This window comes from Schistocerca cancellata, chromosome 4, assembly GCF_023864275.1.
Source record: "Schistocerca cancellata isolate TAMUIC-IGC-003103 chromosome 4, iqSchCanc2.1, whole genome shotgun sequence".
NCBI classification, from domain to species: domain Eukaryota; kingdom Metazoa; phylum Arthropoda; class Insecta; order Orthoptera; family Acrididae; genus Schistocerca; species Schistocerca cancellata.
In genome coordinates, this window is record NC_064629.1 from 566,484,392 (window position 1) to 566,502,980 (window position 18,589).

The following is an 18,589-nucleotide window of genomic DNA, read 5'->3' on the forward strand; positions in this document are numbered from 1 at the left end:
TTCTGCATTTCGGCAAGTTGTCTCCTTTATTCCTAAATAGTTTGTTATTCTCTACTAGAACTTCCCATTCATGATTTCTCAATGTAGAGAAACAAATAACCAGTGGTGAAGCTCTTCAGAGGTGTTTGAGGTTTAGCTTACCCAAAAATTCAAAGAAAACATAAAATGAGAGTTAGAATAAAACAATGTATTGAAAACAGTGTACATTTGTGTTAATACAGTTTAGATCTATTAATTGCAATTAACTAGTGCGTGACCTGTAAGTTATGACTCCTTTTGAATTAAATTTGATGTAGTAATCACAGGTGACGAAGACTGGGATGCAGGGTGCTTCTGACTTGCTTAGCATTCTTAAGAAAACTCAATTCCTTTTCCTACTTTGCCTTCAAAAAGAAATATTTTTCTTTCTCTACACTTTTCAACACAAAATTGCATGTGATACTAATACATGTAACACTGAAATCAAGAAGACTATCAGTTTGTTAAAGGATATGAGATCAGAAAGAACTGTGACCTCGTGTATTGAAAGCTGTAACGACAAATTTCACTGTTAAATAAGTGTTGTTGAGTGTGCCTTCCAGTCTCTTAAGATATTACGAGGTCGTAGATGAGATGATAGTACAAATGAAAATATGTTTTGGAGGTCTCTAGAATATTCAGTTTATAGAGTTGCTTGATGAGAAGCAGTTTGGAAATTGTAAATCAATTTTCCCAACTGTCAAACTGAAGGACCTTGTCACAACTTACCCATTTTTCAACAAAGAACAACTAGAAAACGGACCATTAAATTCATTAATTTGTTGCCTTCTTTCTGCTTTTATGGTCCTTCACTTTACATTAACCTTGAACAGAAAAGATTGTCTTCCCTGTTGTCTATCTCAAGTAACATTTCACTCATATTGACTTGTGTAATTGCAGCAGCTTACTTACAAATCTGAGAAAATTGTGAGTATATGGTGTTTTGGTTCATTGTTTTCATCACAACATTACATTTACAAAAATGTTGATTTGTGGGTTACTACCATTAAGAAAAAAAGAAAAAAAAATACATGAATAACTGAATTTCAGTTTCTTAGGTTTTTGAGGTTGTGGTTAAGTTTCCTTAAAAATGCGGAGAGTTCTTTTTGTAGGACAACCACAACTGTTCATGTCCTTTTTCACAAAATGAATAGAATGCAACAGTTGTTAAACTGATATTATTTTATTGTTTACAGCGGGTTTTAAAATGATAAAAATTCCATCTTCTGGATACAGTGGAACTATGGAAACAATGTGTTACAATAAGTTCTAATTCCAAAATTAAAATGTAACAGGAAAATAAGTGGACATTACTCACCTAAAGTGTAGATGAACTAAGGTTGTGTTCTGCCCTATGTCATCTGTTGAATAAAAGCTTCGTGTCCCACCCTATAAAACAGGGAACCTATGAAGTCACCGAAATGAAGAAAAAAATCCAGTAGAAAACCTCTTATCAACAGAAACACAAAACACCCAGAAATCATAGAGGAAGCGGAACACATTGACATTTGTTTACTTTGTTATAGGGGTATTCTGGAAGATAGTTTTCTATCATTCTGAAACCGGTTGAAAGAAATAAAATGTTTTTGGTTCAACAATTGTTGCAGTTTTTTTCATTTTGTTAAAGATGTAATTTGGGTATTTAATTCAGTAAAATAAGAAATCATTTACTGCTTGTATGCAGTTTTCATGGAATTCTGAAAGTGATATGTTTGTTTTCTTGCCGATATTTTCTCCAGGTGTTCAGCGACAGTAATGCCTCCCTTGATTCATCAGCTGGACTGAATCCTATTACACATTCAACACCTGTCCTGCGAAAAGATTTACTCAGACCATCTGCTCTGTGTAGTGAAGCAAAAATATCACCTCTCTTGCCAGTAGTTCCTGTGTTAGGCAACTCTGCTGTTACTGTAACCCAGAAACTGAGGCCTGTAAGGGCTCCATCACAGCAAGAACAGAAGAAAGGTCCTTTAAAAGCTATTGTACCCGTTGTCAGCATGACAAGAACTACTAAAAAGGGAGGTAAGGTGGCAGTAGTTATCTGTAATTTGTAGTGTTGCATAATACTTTATTGGTGCAATTTTGTAGTAGTAGTAGTAGTAGTAGTAGTAGTAGTAGTACAAGCACATCTACACACATCGAACATAGTTTTGCATCCCCCTGTTCCCAGAACTACTGAAGATAGACCTTGTCTGTGGATATTGTATCACAGACACAGTCCCTTTGACTGGTCAGAGATGTCACTAAACCCACCCAAAGATGTAAACAGCCATGCATGAGCAGCACCTATTAGACGGAGGGAGTCTGTCAGCTGATCAGTTCGTGATTCCATCAGGAAAGAGGTACACGACTTGTGTTGTCTGTAGTTCAATTATGGCTGGATTGTCAATACCGTGGTTCAATAGCGTCCGCATTGTTACTTTGTGCCAGGAAGGGCTCTTAGCAAGGGAAGTGTCCAGGCGTCTCAGAGTGAACCAAAGCGATGTTGTTCTGTCATGGAGGAGGTACAGAGAGACAGGAACTGTCGATGACATGCCTCGCTCAGGCCGCCCAAGGGCTACTACTGCAGCGGTTAACCACTACCTATGGATTGGGGCTCGGAGGAACCCCGACAGCTATGCCACCACATTGAGTAATGCTTTTTGTGCAGCCACGGGACGTCATGTTAAGACTCAAACTGTGCGCAATAGGCTGCATGATGCACAACTTCACTGCTGATGTCCAAGACGAGGTCCATCTTCGCAACCACGACACCATGCAGCGTGGTACAGATGGGCTCGACAATATGCTGAATGGACCGCTCAAGATAGGCATCATGTCCTCTTGACTGATGAGTGCTCATGTGCCTTCCACCAGACAATCAACGAAGATGTGTTTGGAGGCAATCTGGTCAGGCTAAATGCCTTAGACACACTGTCGAGCGAAGGCAGCACGGTGGAAGTTCCCTGCTGTTTTGGGGTGGCATTATGTGGGGCTGGCGTATGCCACTGGTGGTCATGGAAGCTGCTGTGACAGCTGTACGATACGTGAATGCCATCCTGCGACCGATAGTGTAACCATATCGGCAGCATCTTGGCGAGGTATTCGTCTTCATGGACGACAATTCGCACCCCCATAGTGCACATCTCGAGAATGACTTCCTTCAGGATAACGACATTGTTCAACTAGAATGACCGGCATGTTCTCCAGACATGAACCCTATCGAACTTGCCTGGGATAGATTGAAAAGGGCTGTTTATGGATGATGTGACCCACCAACCACTCTGAGATATCTACACCAAATTGCTGTTGAGGAGTGAGACAGTCTGGACCAACAGTGCCTTTATGAACTTGTGGATAATATGCCACAATAAATACAGGCACGCATAAACCCAAGAGGATGTGCTACTGGGTATTACAGGTACCGGTGTGTGCAGCAATCTGGACCAGCACCTCTGAAGGTCTCGCTGCATGGTGATACAACATGCAGTGTGTCGTTTTCATGAGCAATAAAGAAAGGGTGGAAATGATGTTTCTGTTACTATCTGCACCAATTTTCTGTACAGGTTCCAGAACTCTCGGAACCGAGGTAATGCCAAAACTTTTTTTGATGTGTGTATTTGATATTAACTGTAATGATAAGCATGCTGTTTTTATGGTCATGAATGTGTTAGCTGTGTAAATGTGTCCACTGACCTACTGCAGTATCAAAGATATAGCCGTTTAGTGGATCATGAAATCTAGAAAAATCTGAAGTTTCAAAGTATGTAGTGTAATTTTGTATTCAACAAATTTTGTTTTGTAAAGTACACAAGTAATGTTTGTATTTATAAAGATAATAAATAATACATAATATTTTATACAAATTTCAACTTGCTGCTAAAAAATTCACTTTCACAAATATTTTTGCATATTCCATTGTCTTTGTTGAATACTGCACCGTTCCCCTCCCATTTGAATTTAAAATTAATATTAGCACCAGAATAAAATTAAATATTTGAGGAATTAGTCCATAGCATTTATAAACCTATTGAAAAAGAACTATGTTTCAATTGCGACTGTGTATTTCATTCTGTGTTGTAATTTCAGCGCCTACACAATTTTTAGGCATGTGAATGAACTAAAGTTCTTTTTTGAGGGAACTTCAGTGTGCTTGAAAATTGCATAAATGATAAAATTAAAATAAATGGCCATAGACTGAACATATCTTCCAAAGAATGAAAGTAAATGCATAATTTAAGTTAATCAATACGATACCTCTTAGATGCTGTAGCAGTTCAAATACGTATGTGGTCTGGAGACCCTGTGGAGTCTAAGCGTGTGGGTTGAGCAAGATCTGCACTATTAGTCTTTCTGGATACATGGTCTCGGTAAAATATTCACAGCTTTAGATGTGATAGGAAGTGAATGTTTCTAGTATGTGCTAAATTAGGTGTCTTGATTATGGGATCTTGCACTCCATAACTGATAAGTTTGTGTTACGTACATGGTTCAGTAAGCCTTATTACTTCAGTAAAGAAATAATTACATTCCTGTTTGTGTTCGTATGTACTTGCTCTCTGATGCTCTACCAACACTGATGAGCCAAAACATTATGACCACTGCCTACCACAACACTGGATGCTGCCTGGTGGCATTGTGGCTGTATGGTGTGGTAATGGAAGCCTGTAAGCAGAGCAGGATCGGACTGGGGATCATCCTAGTGAATATATGGGTTGCAAATGGGAAAATCCATTGAGATAAGTGACTTTGGAAAAGGACGAAGCTGGTCGAATGTCCACATGCTACTGTTATGAGCATCTGTGGAAAGGGGTAGGACAGTGAAACTACCAATAGGGGCTGAATGGTTGAATGTCCATGACCCTTTACAGAATGTGTGGTTCGGAGGCTTGTCTGCTCTGTAAAGTAATATTGATGGCGATCTGTGGCATCTCTGCCAAAAGAGCACAATGTTGGTGCACGCACAAGTATTTCAGAGCACACCTTTCATCGCACATTGTTGAACACGGAGCCCCACAGCAGACCACCCCTACATGTTGACGCAACGGCATAGTCAGTTTGCGATTCAACCATCAATCAGCGGAAATGTGTCAGCTCTTGGGATGAATCACATTTTTGCTACACTAGGTCAATGGTCAATTCCACAAACACTGCCATCGAGGTGAACAGCAGCTCAAAACATGCAGCATGCCTAGGACACAGGCTGTTGGGAGCAGTATTGCGTATCTGTAGTGTGTCGTGACCATATGTCAATGAATGGAGCTACAGTGAATTTATGAAATCGCTTCAATCATTTGTAATAGCCCTGTACATATGGGGACTAGTGATCATGACGTCGTCATAGCAACTATGGTAACGAAAGTTAATAAGTCAGTCAAGAGGGCTAGGAGCAAGTGCGACCTATTCTCGAGTACTACTCGAGTGTTTGGAATCTGTGCCAGATTCGATTGAAAGAAGACATCCAAGCAATTCAGAGACGAACTGTTAGATTTGTTACCAGCAGGTTTGATCAGCATGCAAGTGTTATGTATATGCCTTGCAACTTCAAATGGGAATCTCTGCAGAGAAGACGACATTCATTTTTAAGAACACTACTGAGGAAGTCCAGAAAACCGGCACTTGAAGCTTACTGCAGAACGATTCTATTGCCAACATACATTTCGCATAGGGACCACAGAGATAAGATACTAGAAATTAGGGCCCTTACGGGGTCATATAGACAGTCATTTTTCCCTTGCTCTGTCTGCAAGTGCAACAGAAAGAGAAATGACTAGTTGTGGTAAAGGGTACTTGCGGAGTGTGTATATAAATGTAGAAATCTAGGCATCAAGTCCCAGTCTGCCACAAATTTTTGTTGTTGTCATTCCATTAGACAGCTAATGGTTGCCCATATTTACAAATGTGAATACATTTCGTGTATATGCGAACTACATTGATGGGAAAAAATTGTTGCACCAAAAAATAATTAATGTAGAAAAATACATTTGTCTGAGTAACATAGTCATGTGATTAACATTCCAAGGTCACAGGTCAATGTAAGCACAAATAAGCCATTGCAAATGTGAAATGCTGGTACATTAATACCTGGTGTGACTGGTATAAAATGTGAATAAACATTATATTTCAGATGTAGAAGCATATGTACTAACTTTAGTTTGTTACACAATTTGTTCTTGGTGTTGCGAATTTGTTTTTCCCCGTCAATGTTGTGTTGCAAATAATATCAAGTTCTTATTACAATGATGGCACTGGGAGGTCTTGGAACACCCTCTGTATGCACCAAATGTGAGTACTTGTGACTTCTACCTGTTTCCAAAGTTGAAGGAACTCCTCAAAGTCTGCCGATTTCCTCATGTGGTATCTGTAATCCACACAATAGGCCATTCCGTTGCTGTCATAAACAGAGAAAGCCTTGCCAATGGTCTACAATGGTTTTCTGATGCTTGCCAAAAGGTGGGTGACTACATAGAAGGAATGTAATGCAATTGCACTTATGAGTTAAATATTGTGTTCTATCAATATTGCCACTACTTTATTTACAGTCCTTGTATGTAACAAATGAGGGTGCCCTTAGTTGTGCATCCAATCACGTTTCTTGATGAGACAGTATGTAGCCTATTTACTAACAGTAGTAAACAAACAATAACTTTAAACCTACTTATAAAGTACCAATTCTTGCATAAAATATAAGTATATCTTTTGATAAGATAGAGAAGCAGAAGTGCATGATTATCATGGTAGCAGTACAATCATCATTGCTGGTTATTCAAGCAGTGTTCTTCAGGTATCAGAATTCACTAGCCACAGACATTGTACAACCTATGAAATAATGACAAAAACTGTTGTCTGTATTCCAATTTAGTATTTATAGAAATGTATAGGAAAGAATGGAACCTTTTAGTAATGAAATAATTATTTATGCTTGCCTTATTAAATGTTCATAGAAAGGCTGCACAACTGATCCTGGAGCTACCACTCATTGTTTAATCAAATTGACTAATTGATACAGATATGGACTGGCTTTAAAACCTCATGATATATTAGCTGTGTGTTTAAATTATTTTAAACCTTTCACTGCTGTGTGTGTATGCATACGCATATAGGGAAATCAGACCATGTTCAGAGCAAAAACAGCTAGACTGTAAAAATTTTATCCTGCTACACTGTTCTGCAGGTGTTGTGGATGTGTATACATGCGATACTTGGAGTTTTCTACAGTATTACGAACATATGAATGCATTTTGAGCTGCTGACCTCTCCCTGCTGCAGCCTAGTTACTTCCATATCACAGTGAATAAAAATGTTGCAAGTATTTATCATATGACGTATGCATCTCATTGTGTGCTATCATTTGCAAAAAACCTCATTTCAATAGCTTGAATCATTTGAGATATGATGGTTTTTTTATGACCTCATGATATGCAACGTGCAAGGATGTGAATGGGCATGTCGCGCAACTGTCCTTCAGGTATAAAACTTAATAACTGGAGAATGAAATGAGATATTCTTTTGCTCTTGATATTAAATGAAATTTTGATATCTCATCTACATTTCATTCACTGCAATGTATGAGTAGAAATCAACCCTACACAAAGTTCATGGAGTGAATTTTGACGTCTGCAAACTCTTTAAAACTTTGTGCAATGTTTTACGTAATTTGTTACAGTGCAGTAAATATGACAGATAATGAAAAGAAATTAAATTGTTTATCAAGTGAAGGTATTGGACTATAAAATGTGCAAAAATCAGATTTTTCATTTAATAGATTTTTAAAAACCAGATAAGTATATCATATTGGCTGGAATGCCATCTTTTGGCACAGGCATCAGCATTTGGTGAGCAGTACAGCCATAACAAAAGCCACCTCAGCAAGGGGTGTAAAGAACACATCTGTTGCAGTGAAAGGGTTAAGTGGAGTGCATGATAATATGAAATGTTCTAGGAAACTACAGAAATGACTCAGCTGAAGTATTGCCCATCAGTACATTCTACATGATGATAGTGGCTGGCTGGAGGAAAAATTACGAGTATTTACTGATGGAAAAACCCCAGGTTGAGTGGAAACCACATGTTGTGACGATATACAGATGATATTATCCATCAGTCTGGAGCCTGAGTGGTGTGCCTTTCCTTTCTGACCTCCTTCAACCTGTCCTTTGACACTTCCTTAGAAATAAAGAAAAAGAAAGGGGAAAAGATCCTGGAAGCTAGGTATAGTTTATTCTTCTTATAAATATTTCGCTCAGCAAAATATTTGGCAGTTTTTATAAACTGTTGAAGTTTTTGTGGTCACTTCTTGATATGTTGTGTGTTGGCACTCATCTAGAGACCTGCAACTGATGGTTATTTAGTGTTTTTTTTCTGATGTTCCACCAGCATATGTGGACTGCCACTATCAATGGTGGATGAATCGTTGATAATGCTAGCCCCCCCCCCCCCCCCCCCTGCTGCAAAACATCAGAAAAACCGCTAAACAACCTTAGGCTACAGATTCCAGATGAGCACCAACAGGCAACATGTTAGTTAGAATTTTGTCTTCTGAAGATAAGTGCTGAACAGCCAGCCTGTTCACTGAGCAAGGTGACACAGTGGTTAGCACGCTGGACTCACATTCGTGAGGATGACGGTTCAAACCCACATCCAGCCATCCTCATCAAGGTTTTCTGCGATTTCCCAAAATTGCTTCAGGCAAATGCTGGGATGATTCCTTAGAAAGGGCACGACCAGCTTCCTTCCCAATCCTTCCCTAATCTGATGGGACCAACGACCTTGCTGTTCCCACAAACCAGCAAGCCAACTGACCAACCAACCAGCCTGTCTCTTTAATTTTGTTTAGTCATTTGCATATTTTGAATTAAATCTAAAATTTTCAAAAACATTTTTTCTACAAAATGAGAAGATTTGTAACTGTAACAAATGGACTGTTGTTTCTCACCATATTTGCAGTTGGGGTGACTTGACTGTGCAGTGTCTTTATAAGAAGATAAATTTTGGCACACCATTAAGTAATGTTACACATTAACTAAGGAAGAAAAATTAGGATTTGCCCTGACAGTGTTGTCATTAGGGGAGCAGCACAACCAAATGCAACTCCAGTGTATTAACACGTGTCTCACATCACTCATTTTATAATACATAGCATTTTTAACAGATTAAAGCAATGTACTTAAAACATCAAGTTTGTCCAAATTTTTGTGTCTTCAGTTTAGTGCAGTTTATGCTGAATAATTCAGTGATGAGAGTCTATTGTAAAAGTCCCAGTCTACAAAGAAAATGTACTTAAAATTGAAATAAGGAAAAGGATGGTTGAAAGATCTTGAAAAATAGTGAAATAGCACTAACAAGAAATTAAATGAAAGCAAAGAATAGTAAAAAGGGAAGCATAGTGGTGTCAGAATTGAGAATAGCTGTAAAGTTGTTACGCATGTTGCTTAGGAGCCAGATGAATACGAAGTGAACCAGAGGGAATTATTTTAATACTTTTAAAAACAATATGGGAGACTGTCAGAGTTATATCAGATAAACTCACAATTGCAAATAAGGACAACATCCACTGTAGAATGGAATGATGACAATGAAAATTTATGCCAGACTGGCACTCGAAACTGGATTTTCTGCTTATCGTGAGTGATAACCTTACCATTTGGCTAACGTGCATGATTCATGGCCAGACCCAAACTTCCATATGGTGTCAACCGTGTGTCTATGACATGAACTCTTACATCCATTATGTATATTCCTGTATGGGTGAGATGTTGTACTTGAAAGTCGCTTGCCCGGTATCTGCAGATAAATACGATATTGCAGTGCCTGTGTTATTCTGGTTAACGACGCATACAAGGACATTGTATCATATCGTATATATAATATACTGTTAGTTGTTTGTGTTGCAAAACAGTGGTATTTCACAACCATTGGCTGGAAGGCATATGAAATGAGCCCATGCAAGGGAGAAACTCAAGTTTCATCATATGAATCCAAATAGCTAGAGGGTACTTCCATATAATCAGAGATGGACTGTGTCCTCGGTACATTTTGTTGATTCGTACAGGTATGTGGTTCTGGTAAACTAGACTACCTTTCTGCTGTATTCCACTGTGATAAATGGATATGAAAGATGCAGCCCATCTAATTGGATCAGAGAGTGGCTGGAGTGTAATAAGGAATGTGATCTTTGGCAATAGCAAGTCAATAAAAAGTAAAATAACTGACCATGAGAGTGAAATTTATGTGGTAAGAGTGCAAAGGCTGTGACGATAGCAGGGCGCACTGAAGGGGGATGGATGGATGGAGGGGGGGGGGGGGGGGAGAGAGAGAGAGAGAGAGAGAGAGAGAGAGAGAGAGAGAGAGAGAGAGAGAATAGATCACCCATTCACCTTTAGTGTGTTTGCACAGCTGTGATTTGTCTTAACAATCGCTGTATATGATAATTAGAGACTGGATTATATGCATTTGAATGTTGCATATGCATTCGCAAATTTGGTTACTTTTCATCAGTTATAGCATATTTTAACTAGAAACTAGTGATGATGCATATTTTCACTCTGTTTACAATATTTTACAAATTTAGACGGGTAGTCTCTAGCTCGATCTAGTTTTGATGTCCCACAGATTGACCGCAACCTAGAACTGTGTGCAATCACTGAGAGGCCACTGCATAGTGGAATCATTGCAGAACAGGAACAAGGACAGGCAGACCGAGCCAATGCTCTTGCACCCCCAGTTAATCCCCTCTGCTGTCATACCATACGTGTCGGCAAATTATGCGAGGTTTTAGTCACACGTCCAGTTTCAGTTTAGCTTCCTATTTACTTGTACACAGTTGAACATGTTTACGACGTGTAGTGTGTAATGTGTTGAGCACCATGCCGCCATGAAACATTGTTTCATGGATAGCTGACCATCTTGGAACATTTACGTACGACTGTTTTATATTGTTGGGGTTGTGAGAAAAATGTTTCATACAAAAAAAAGTTTCAAATAGACCAGCATGTCAAGACAAATCTTCATATCGCAGGAATGCAGGAGAGAGGACCACGACAACATCTTCTGACAACAGCAAGTTGCGGTAGCTGAGGTTTGTCCAAAGGTAATCAAAAAGTCGGTTTAACATGGATCTAAATGAAGCATTCACTGCAAGCAATATTCCACTTCACAAACTTACAAACCCTATCCTCAAAGGCTTCAAGTGCAAATACTGTTTAAATCAAAATATACAAGGTGACTCAACATTGCGTAAAATTTACATACTGACAATTTACGTAAATGTTCTGGAAGAAATTCGCAATGAACTTTAGGGGACTGATGACCCTATATGTTAAGTCCCATAGTGCTTAGATCCATTTGAAGCATTTGAATTTGCAATGAACTGAAGGATAGCATTATCAAGATTTCAGTTGATGAAACTACAGACACTTGTGGCCATTACACTACAAATGTAATTGTTGGTGCTTTAAAACAACAACCTTCTCCTTCCTACTTAGCGGCCTCCAAAGAACTTAAAAAAGTAAATCATTCTACGATCACCAGATTTGTGAATGAGGGTATTAGAAAAATATTTCCATAATCTTCTGCAGATGAAAGGATGTTTGTGTTTATTTCAGATGCTGCTCCCTTTATGATCAAAGCAGAAAAAGCACTCGGAGTATTTTATCCCAGTATGATTCATGTGACGTGCATTGCTTATGGAGTACATCACCATGCTGAAGTACGTTCCACATTTGTGAATGTAAATAAACTGATTTTGGCCACAAAGAAAGTGTTTCTAAAGGCTACTGCTTGCATCAAGATCTATAAAGAAAAACTACCAAATGTACCTTTACCTCCCAAATCAGTGGTAACTCATTGGGGTATGTGGGTCGAAGCTGTGTTGTTTCACAATGAATGTTTCGAGGCCGTTAGGGGTAGTAAATGACTTCGATAAGTTTGGCAGTTTGCCAGTGCAAGGAAGCTTTTAATCATTCTGATATTAAAAAAGACATTGCTGTGATTAGCACTCATTTTCCCATATACCTGCAAACATTAAAAAGCTTGCAAATCAGGGTTTGGTGTTGAATGGATCTATTCAGTTAATGAGTAAAATTATTCTAGTGAACTCATTGTTGGAGGAATATCCAACAGCACTTAAAGAGATGGGTGACTTTTCACCAGGAACAACAAGTGACAACATAGCACCTAAATTCAAATACTGCCCAGTTACCTCAGTTGATGTAGAGCGGTCCTTTTCTGCTTATAAAAAAGTTTTGAGTGATTGAAGACACAATCTTACTACCGAACATTTGGAACAGTACTTGGTCGTTTGTTTAAAATCGTAGAAAAATGTAAAATAAATTATAAATGATGCTTTGGTCCAACAGTATCAAGTTAATGCTGTTCAAAAAAATTCATGATTGTATGTTGGTTTTTTTTAAATAAAATATTACGGAGTTTTTGAGCATGCCCCTCTGCTTGCGATGTACCTCGAAGTTGGTCCTGTACATATAGATTGTTTCGCTGTAACTCACTCGCATGGCATCTGCTAGTTACCGACAAAAATAGCAAGGGAGGAACAATTCTTGAAACACAGTATGCATCCCCATTTTGCAAATTTTTATAAAATAATCCCAGAAGGGGCCCCTTCCTGACCTCTGCCAGAAAGTATTCAGAAAATATCAGTTTTCTAAATGTTCAGATTTTTCACATTGCTGGCACTCTTCCTCATAATTGATAGGCACAGGTTCGGCTTTGGGATATAATGCATGCAGTAACTATCATGGTTTTTTATTATTTGATCTTGCATATTTCGACACTTTTCTTGCATTTTTTAAACATTCTTCATGCATATTGTAAGGTTTTTATGAAGCATATAACCCGGTCTCTAGTGATAATATGATGATGTGAAAACATACATTATGTTGTGAATAAAGTAACTTGAATATCGACAGTTCTGCATAGAGTGAATGGAGGGGAACATTATCAGCATGTTCTGGGCATGACACACCTACTCTTAGCACTTGGTTATCAATCAACAGTCAAGGAAGCCTTAAATTATAAACAAATGACAGTACTGAACATGAACATGACACTTACACATATGAATATTTTATACTCACTATTATTGTGTAAGCAGAGCAAATTCAAGGGAAGACCCATTGCTTACTTAAACCTGGACCTGGAACTGGTGCTGAAACTGGCGAAATTACACTCATTTCGTCCAGTAATCCTTTATGGACTGATTGTTTCCTTAGCTAATTTTTTACAGTAGCTCATTGGTCACATGGGGTAACGTTCACAATGGTCACATGGGGTAATGTTCACAACTGCTTCTCCTGTCAGCTTTCTACCATCAGAGAATAAACTTTTTAATGTTTCTTGCCATTCTGCTTCCCAACTAGGCCCATGTAAGTTTAATCTGGTTGAAATGAGCTTTTTGCACAAACAAAATAAAACCAAGAAGTTAGATGGCTGAAGGTGTTTTGACATTTTACAGAGACCAGAAATAAGTGTGGTATGGAGGAAGTCTGATTATACTACACTGTTTTGCCCTGGTAGCGTGGGATTTCTGGCTTTCAGAATTGTAAAAACTCCATTAACTCTGCCTTATTCATGTCAGGTTCAGTTTTCTCTAAAGAAACATTTTTTAAGGCAAAATTTCGTCTGATGCAGTGTCAGTGTTACCTAACACAATATAATGGTACTGTGCTTTGTACTGTAGTAGACGTAGGGGAAATTTTTTAAAGCGGAAAATTAAAGAAACCATTTTTCAGAACAATGGGATTCTTTTCTCATTATAGGTACCTTACTTTTAGGAATGAAACATGAATAACAATTTGGGAAGAGGTCATGGTCCACACTGGTTTGATGAACTATTGTTACTCTTCTCTATCAGTGCTTTGTTTGTCCTTCAGCTGTGCTGTCTTTACAGCCTTTTGCCATTATATGATACATGGTGTGTATCATGCCTTGGAAGCCACATGAAATACGCTGGTGTGCAAAATTTAAGGATGAAAGTAACTTTCGCACGATGTGTGCGACAGTACGGGTGAAGTGTATTCTTTGCTAATTCTTGTTCATCACGGCCGAGACTTGTGTATGCGACTTGACAGACAAATAATTAATCAATGAAGAAGCTAAAATTGCTCTTCCAGAACACAACTGTTCAATCTATAGCTTGTGCGTTCTCCACATGCAACTACATGAATAATAAGTTACCAAAACGTCACAGCTTATTGGCCCTCTAAAATGCATTTTTATAGCTTTGTGTTGGATAAGCTACAGTCTAGGGGCCAACAAACGCATCTGTCACACTAACCCAAAAAATTCAGTCACAAATTCAAATAAGTGCAGGCAGGAGTTGGGGTAAAAATGTAGGCTACTAACAGTATTTTAAATTTTAACAAAATTGAGTTCATTTCAAATAAAGTAACACTAACCTTCATTCATGATCATTCATCACTGAAAAAATGAAAATCTGAGTGAGGGCTTAAATGAAACATTATCTTGCATTTGCATGAACTCCCGAAAAATCATGGAAAAATAATTAAAGTTTCTTTAATGCAAGTCTAAAGGTAAAATTCCACAATTGTGAACTAACTAAACTCAGAGTGCAGATCACTCTCGAAATTAACTGCAGAAAAGTTTTTATTCACTGTCAACACGCACAAATATCACAACTCCATGGCAAAATACTTGGAAGTATTCCTATTCACTCGTGAGTTGACCTACTCCACACATACTTCCTGTCTGTTCTAGCTGTTAACCCTGATTGATTCATAATACTAGAAGGCCTCGTGCAAAAATTGTCACCACTAATTAAACCCTTGCCTTTATACGGATCAAACTCTCACACTTCAGACTTTGTAAACATACTTAAACTAAAATTTAATTTTAAATACGTGCGTCGTATATGAATTTGCACTTGAATTTCATCAGCTTTAGGGTGCTGTTCTCAGTTTTCCTCTAATGTAAATATTTTGCTCTGAAATGGTGGTTTTGTCCATGTAAACAGTAATTTGCGTTGTTAGATTACTAATAAGTATAAACAATTAAAACTAATTTCACGCAGACATTTGGAATTACATCCACTAAGTACTGCTGCCACTGCTTTCAATATTTCGTATTTTGTGTGTGTGAAAATTCAAGTTTTAATGTGCAGAATGTACAGTCTGGCCTGTAATTCAAAATGGATAATTTTTATTTTTGAAAAGAATGTACTTTTACAGTTTGATAGTGCTCTCAGAGATTTATCCATAGACACACAGCTTGTAGAAATTGCTTAAGGCATTATAAATATATAAATTTTTTAAATTCATTATATACATAAAACATTCAACATGAAGTAACTTAAAAACTAAACTTCGTATTGAGAGCGAGTTTTCACTCAATCACTCATCATGCTTTTGTCTTTGTAACTATGCTATTGGCTTTTCTGTAACTAATTGTATTTAGTTTTTATTATACTTAGTCTTATTTGGAAGTTGTTCTGGCTAGTTAATTTAGCTTTGGCTAGTCAATTTAGCTTTGGCTAGTCAATTTAGCGTTGGCTAGTCAATTTAGCGTTGGCTAGTCAATTTAGCGTTGGCTAGTCAATTTAGCGTTGGCTAGTCAATTTAGCGTTGGCTAGTCAATTTAGCGTTGGCTAGTGAATTTTTAGCTTTGGCTAGTGAATTTTTAGCTTTGGCTAGTGAATTTTTAGCTTTGGCTAATGAATTTTTAGCTTTGGCTAGTGAATTTTTAGCTTTGGCTAGTGAATTTTTAGCTTTGGCTAGTGAATTTTTAGCTTTGGCTAGTCAATTTTTAGCTTTGGCTAGTCAATTTTTAGTTTTGGCTAGTCAATTTTTAGCTTTGGCTAGTCAATTTTTAGCTTTGGCTAGTCAATTTTTAGCTTTGGCTAGTCAATTTTTAGCTTTGGCTAGTCAATTTTTAGCTTTGGCTAGTCAATTTTTAGCTTTGGCTTGTACCTTTCCATGTTTCATGCCAGCGGCTGATTTTTTTCTGGCCACACAGCCAGAACCTGCATTTATCTGACGTGTGATCTAAAATTCTCATACTAGGAATGTCTACCAATCACTGCGCCTCAAAGGATACCACCATCTATTGATGATGCCGCCAAACTCGTGTGCCTGCAGAGCCGTGCCTGGCTTGGTTGGCCCGCCTCCTATCTGTGAAACACTCACTGGTTCGGCTGCTAATGTCAAAACAGGACATGTGCGCATGGCCATGTCTCTTTTTTAAAGTTCCTTTTCCTCATGTACAATGTTATGTGTCACTGCTAAGTAACATATCTCGATAAAACTTGAACGATACATAGAAAGAACTGGTACAGTACAGTGTGGAAGGTAACTGAAAGCAACATGCAGTGAGATGAACAGAAATGACACTTTTATTCAAAGACAACAATTACACTGAATCCAATGCAGTTTGGACACTACCATCATGTGACACGCTTCTTAATAGGGTGTGTGATCACCACAGATAGCAAAGCGAGCTTGGTCATATGCTCCCATAGTGGCCGCAATTTGGTAAAGAGTTCTTGTAGCTAGGTATTTGACTGGGTTTTCGTCCTCCTCCAGTGCAGTTTAAAACTGCTGTGTGATTGTTGGTGCATGTATATGTTCTTTAATAATGACTCCCCAACCCTTTCCACATGTGCTCAATGGGATTAAGTTGGAGAAATGGGCAGGACAGTGCATTTGTCAAGTATCTTCTCATTCCAAGAGATCCTCCATCTGCACAGTTAGATATGGTTGCACATTGACAGCCATAAAAATGAAGTCATGGTTGAATGAACCCCTGAAAAGAAGCATCTGTGAAAGCAGTGCAGTGCCACAATAACATTGACCGTGTTACTGAGTATTGCAGCTGGATTCAGGATTTCCTTGCAGGTGGAACTCAGTGCGTCGCTGTTACTGGAACAAAATTGACAGATGTAGAGGTAATTTCAGGGGTACCCCAGGGAACTGTAATAGGAGTGTTACTGTGTACAATGTATATAAATGATCTAGTAGAATGTATCATAAGCTTTTTTAATGCAGTTTGCAGATCATGCAGTTGTCTATAAGAAGGTAGAACGTCAGAGGGCAGCAACAATTTACAAAAGGACCTACAGAGGATTGATGAGTGCTGCAGGGATTGGCAGTTGACCCTGAATGTAAATAAGTGTATCATATGCTGTCTGCATAGGAAATGAAATTTACTACTGTAGAACTACACTATTGGAGGCAAATTGCTGTAATCAGAAACCATCACAAAATATCGACGAGTACCTATCCAGAGCGACCTTAAGTGGAATGACCACATAAAGCAAATAGTAGAAAAAGGAGACATGAGACTGAGATTCTTAGGCAGGAAATGTAATTTAGCCACTAAAGAAATGGCTTACAAGGCACTTGTTTGACCGATTCTTGAGTATTGTTGATCCATCTGGACCCTTACCAGGTAGGACTGATGGAAGAGAGATCACACAACAAAGAATTTGTCATGGGATAGTTTAGTCGGTGTGAGAGCGTTACAGTGGGAAATGCTAATGAGAGGCATTGTGCATCACAGAGAAGTTTACTGTTGAAATTTAGAGAGAGTACTCTCCAGGAAGAGTTGGACAACATGTTACTTCATCTCACATATGCCTTGCAAAACAACTGCAATGAAAAAAATTAGAGAAATTGGAGCTAATACAGAGGCTTACTGACAGTGATTGTTCGCACATGCCATTCGTGAATGAAACAGAGTTCGGGGAATTAGTTAGTGGTGCCAGGAGTACCCTTCAACACAACCATCAGGTTGCTTGTGTAGTACTGATGTAGATGTGGAAATTCGATCGTGCTGTGTTACTTTACAATGACACTTCATGTGTAAGTTAGGTATGTCCTTAAGTTTTCAACACCAGTGTATTTGAACAATCTGCTCCTCCTGTAACACAGATAACTACTATGTTCTCTCTCTTGATAATCAAGTTGTGAAATGACAGTTGTGTTGGAAGATAAGTTCGTGCAGTCCATTTCAAAGAGATGGCCTACTACCTTTAAATAACATTGCTCTTTCGGGGCTGTAAAGAAGTTAATTTATTATGTAGGTTGCACCTTGAATTGGTAGTAATACACATATGTGTGAATTTCATTCTGCTGGAATGTACGTCTCTTTCATAACTTTATTTATTGCCCAGTGTTTCCAGGAGAGAACGAACTGGTGATACTGTATTGTTCTCCTCCTCTTCCTTCCATTCCTTCTCATTTCCATTTCTCAGCACTATATGTCTGTGCATGATTGTTAGAGTGACTATGCTGTTTAACACTCTTGAAACTCTATAACTGGACCTACACTAAGGTCCTCCAGTTTACGCTACTCATACACAGGGTATGCAGATTCATGTTCTCGGGATCAAATTTGGAATTTAGTACAAAGTACAAAGGTGCCCTACAGTACAAAGGTGCCCTACAGTACAAAGGCGCCCTACAGTACAAGGAACTTATTCAGTTCCAAGATGTAGTATACTGAGGTAAAACATTTCTCTCTTTCACCTTACATGGCTAGTTTTTACAACATGAAAATATACAGAATATGAAAATAAAACCTAACCTCGTTTGTTGTTGTCGCAAATGAAAATTATTTGGGAACT

At 38.3% G+C, this 18,589-nt stretch overlaps 1 protein-coding gene across 1 annotated transcript in view; it reads left to right on the forward strand.

Moving 5' to 3' along the window:
- LOC126184775 (uncharacterized) overlaps window positions 1–18,589 on the forward strand; it is a 170,400-nt gene that overhangs the window by 99,287 nt on the left and 52,524 nt on the right. Inside the window, exon 8 of the mRNA XM_049927328.1 lies at window positions 1,758–2,040. Within this exon, the coding sequence (XP_049783285.1) occupies window positions 1,758–2,040 (283 nt within the window). The remainder of the gene's footprint in view (window positions 1–1,757; window positions 2,041–18,589) is intronic.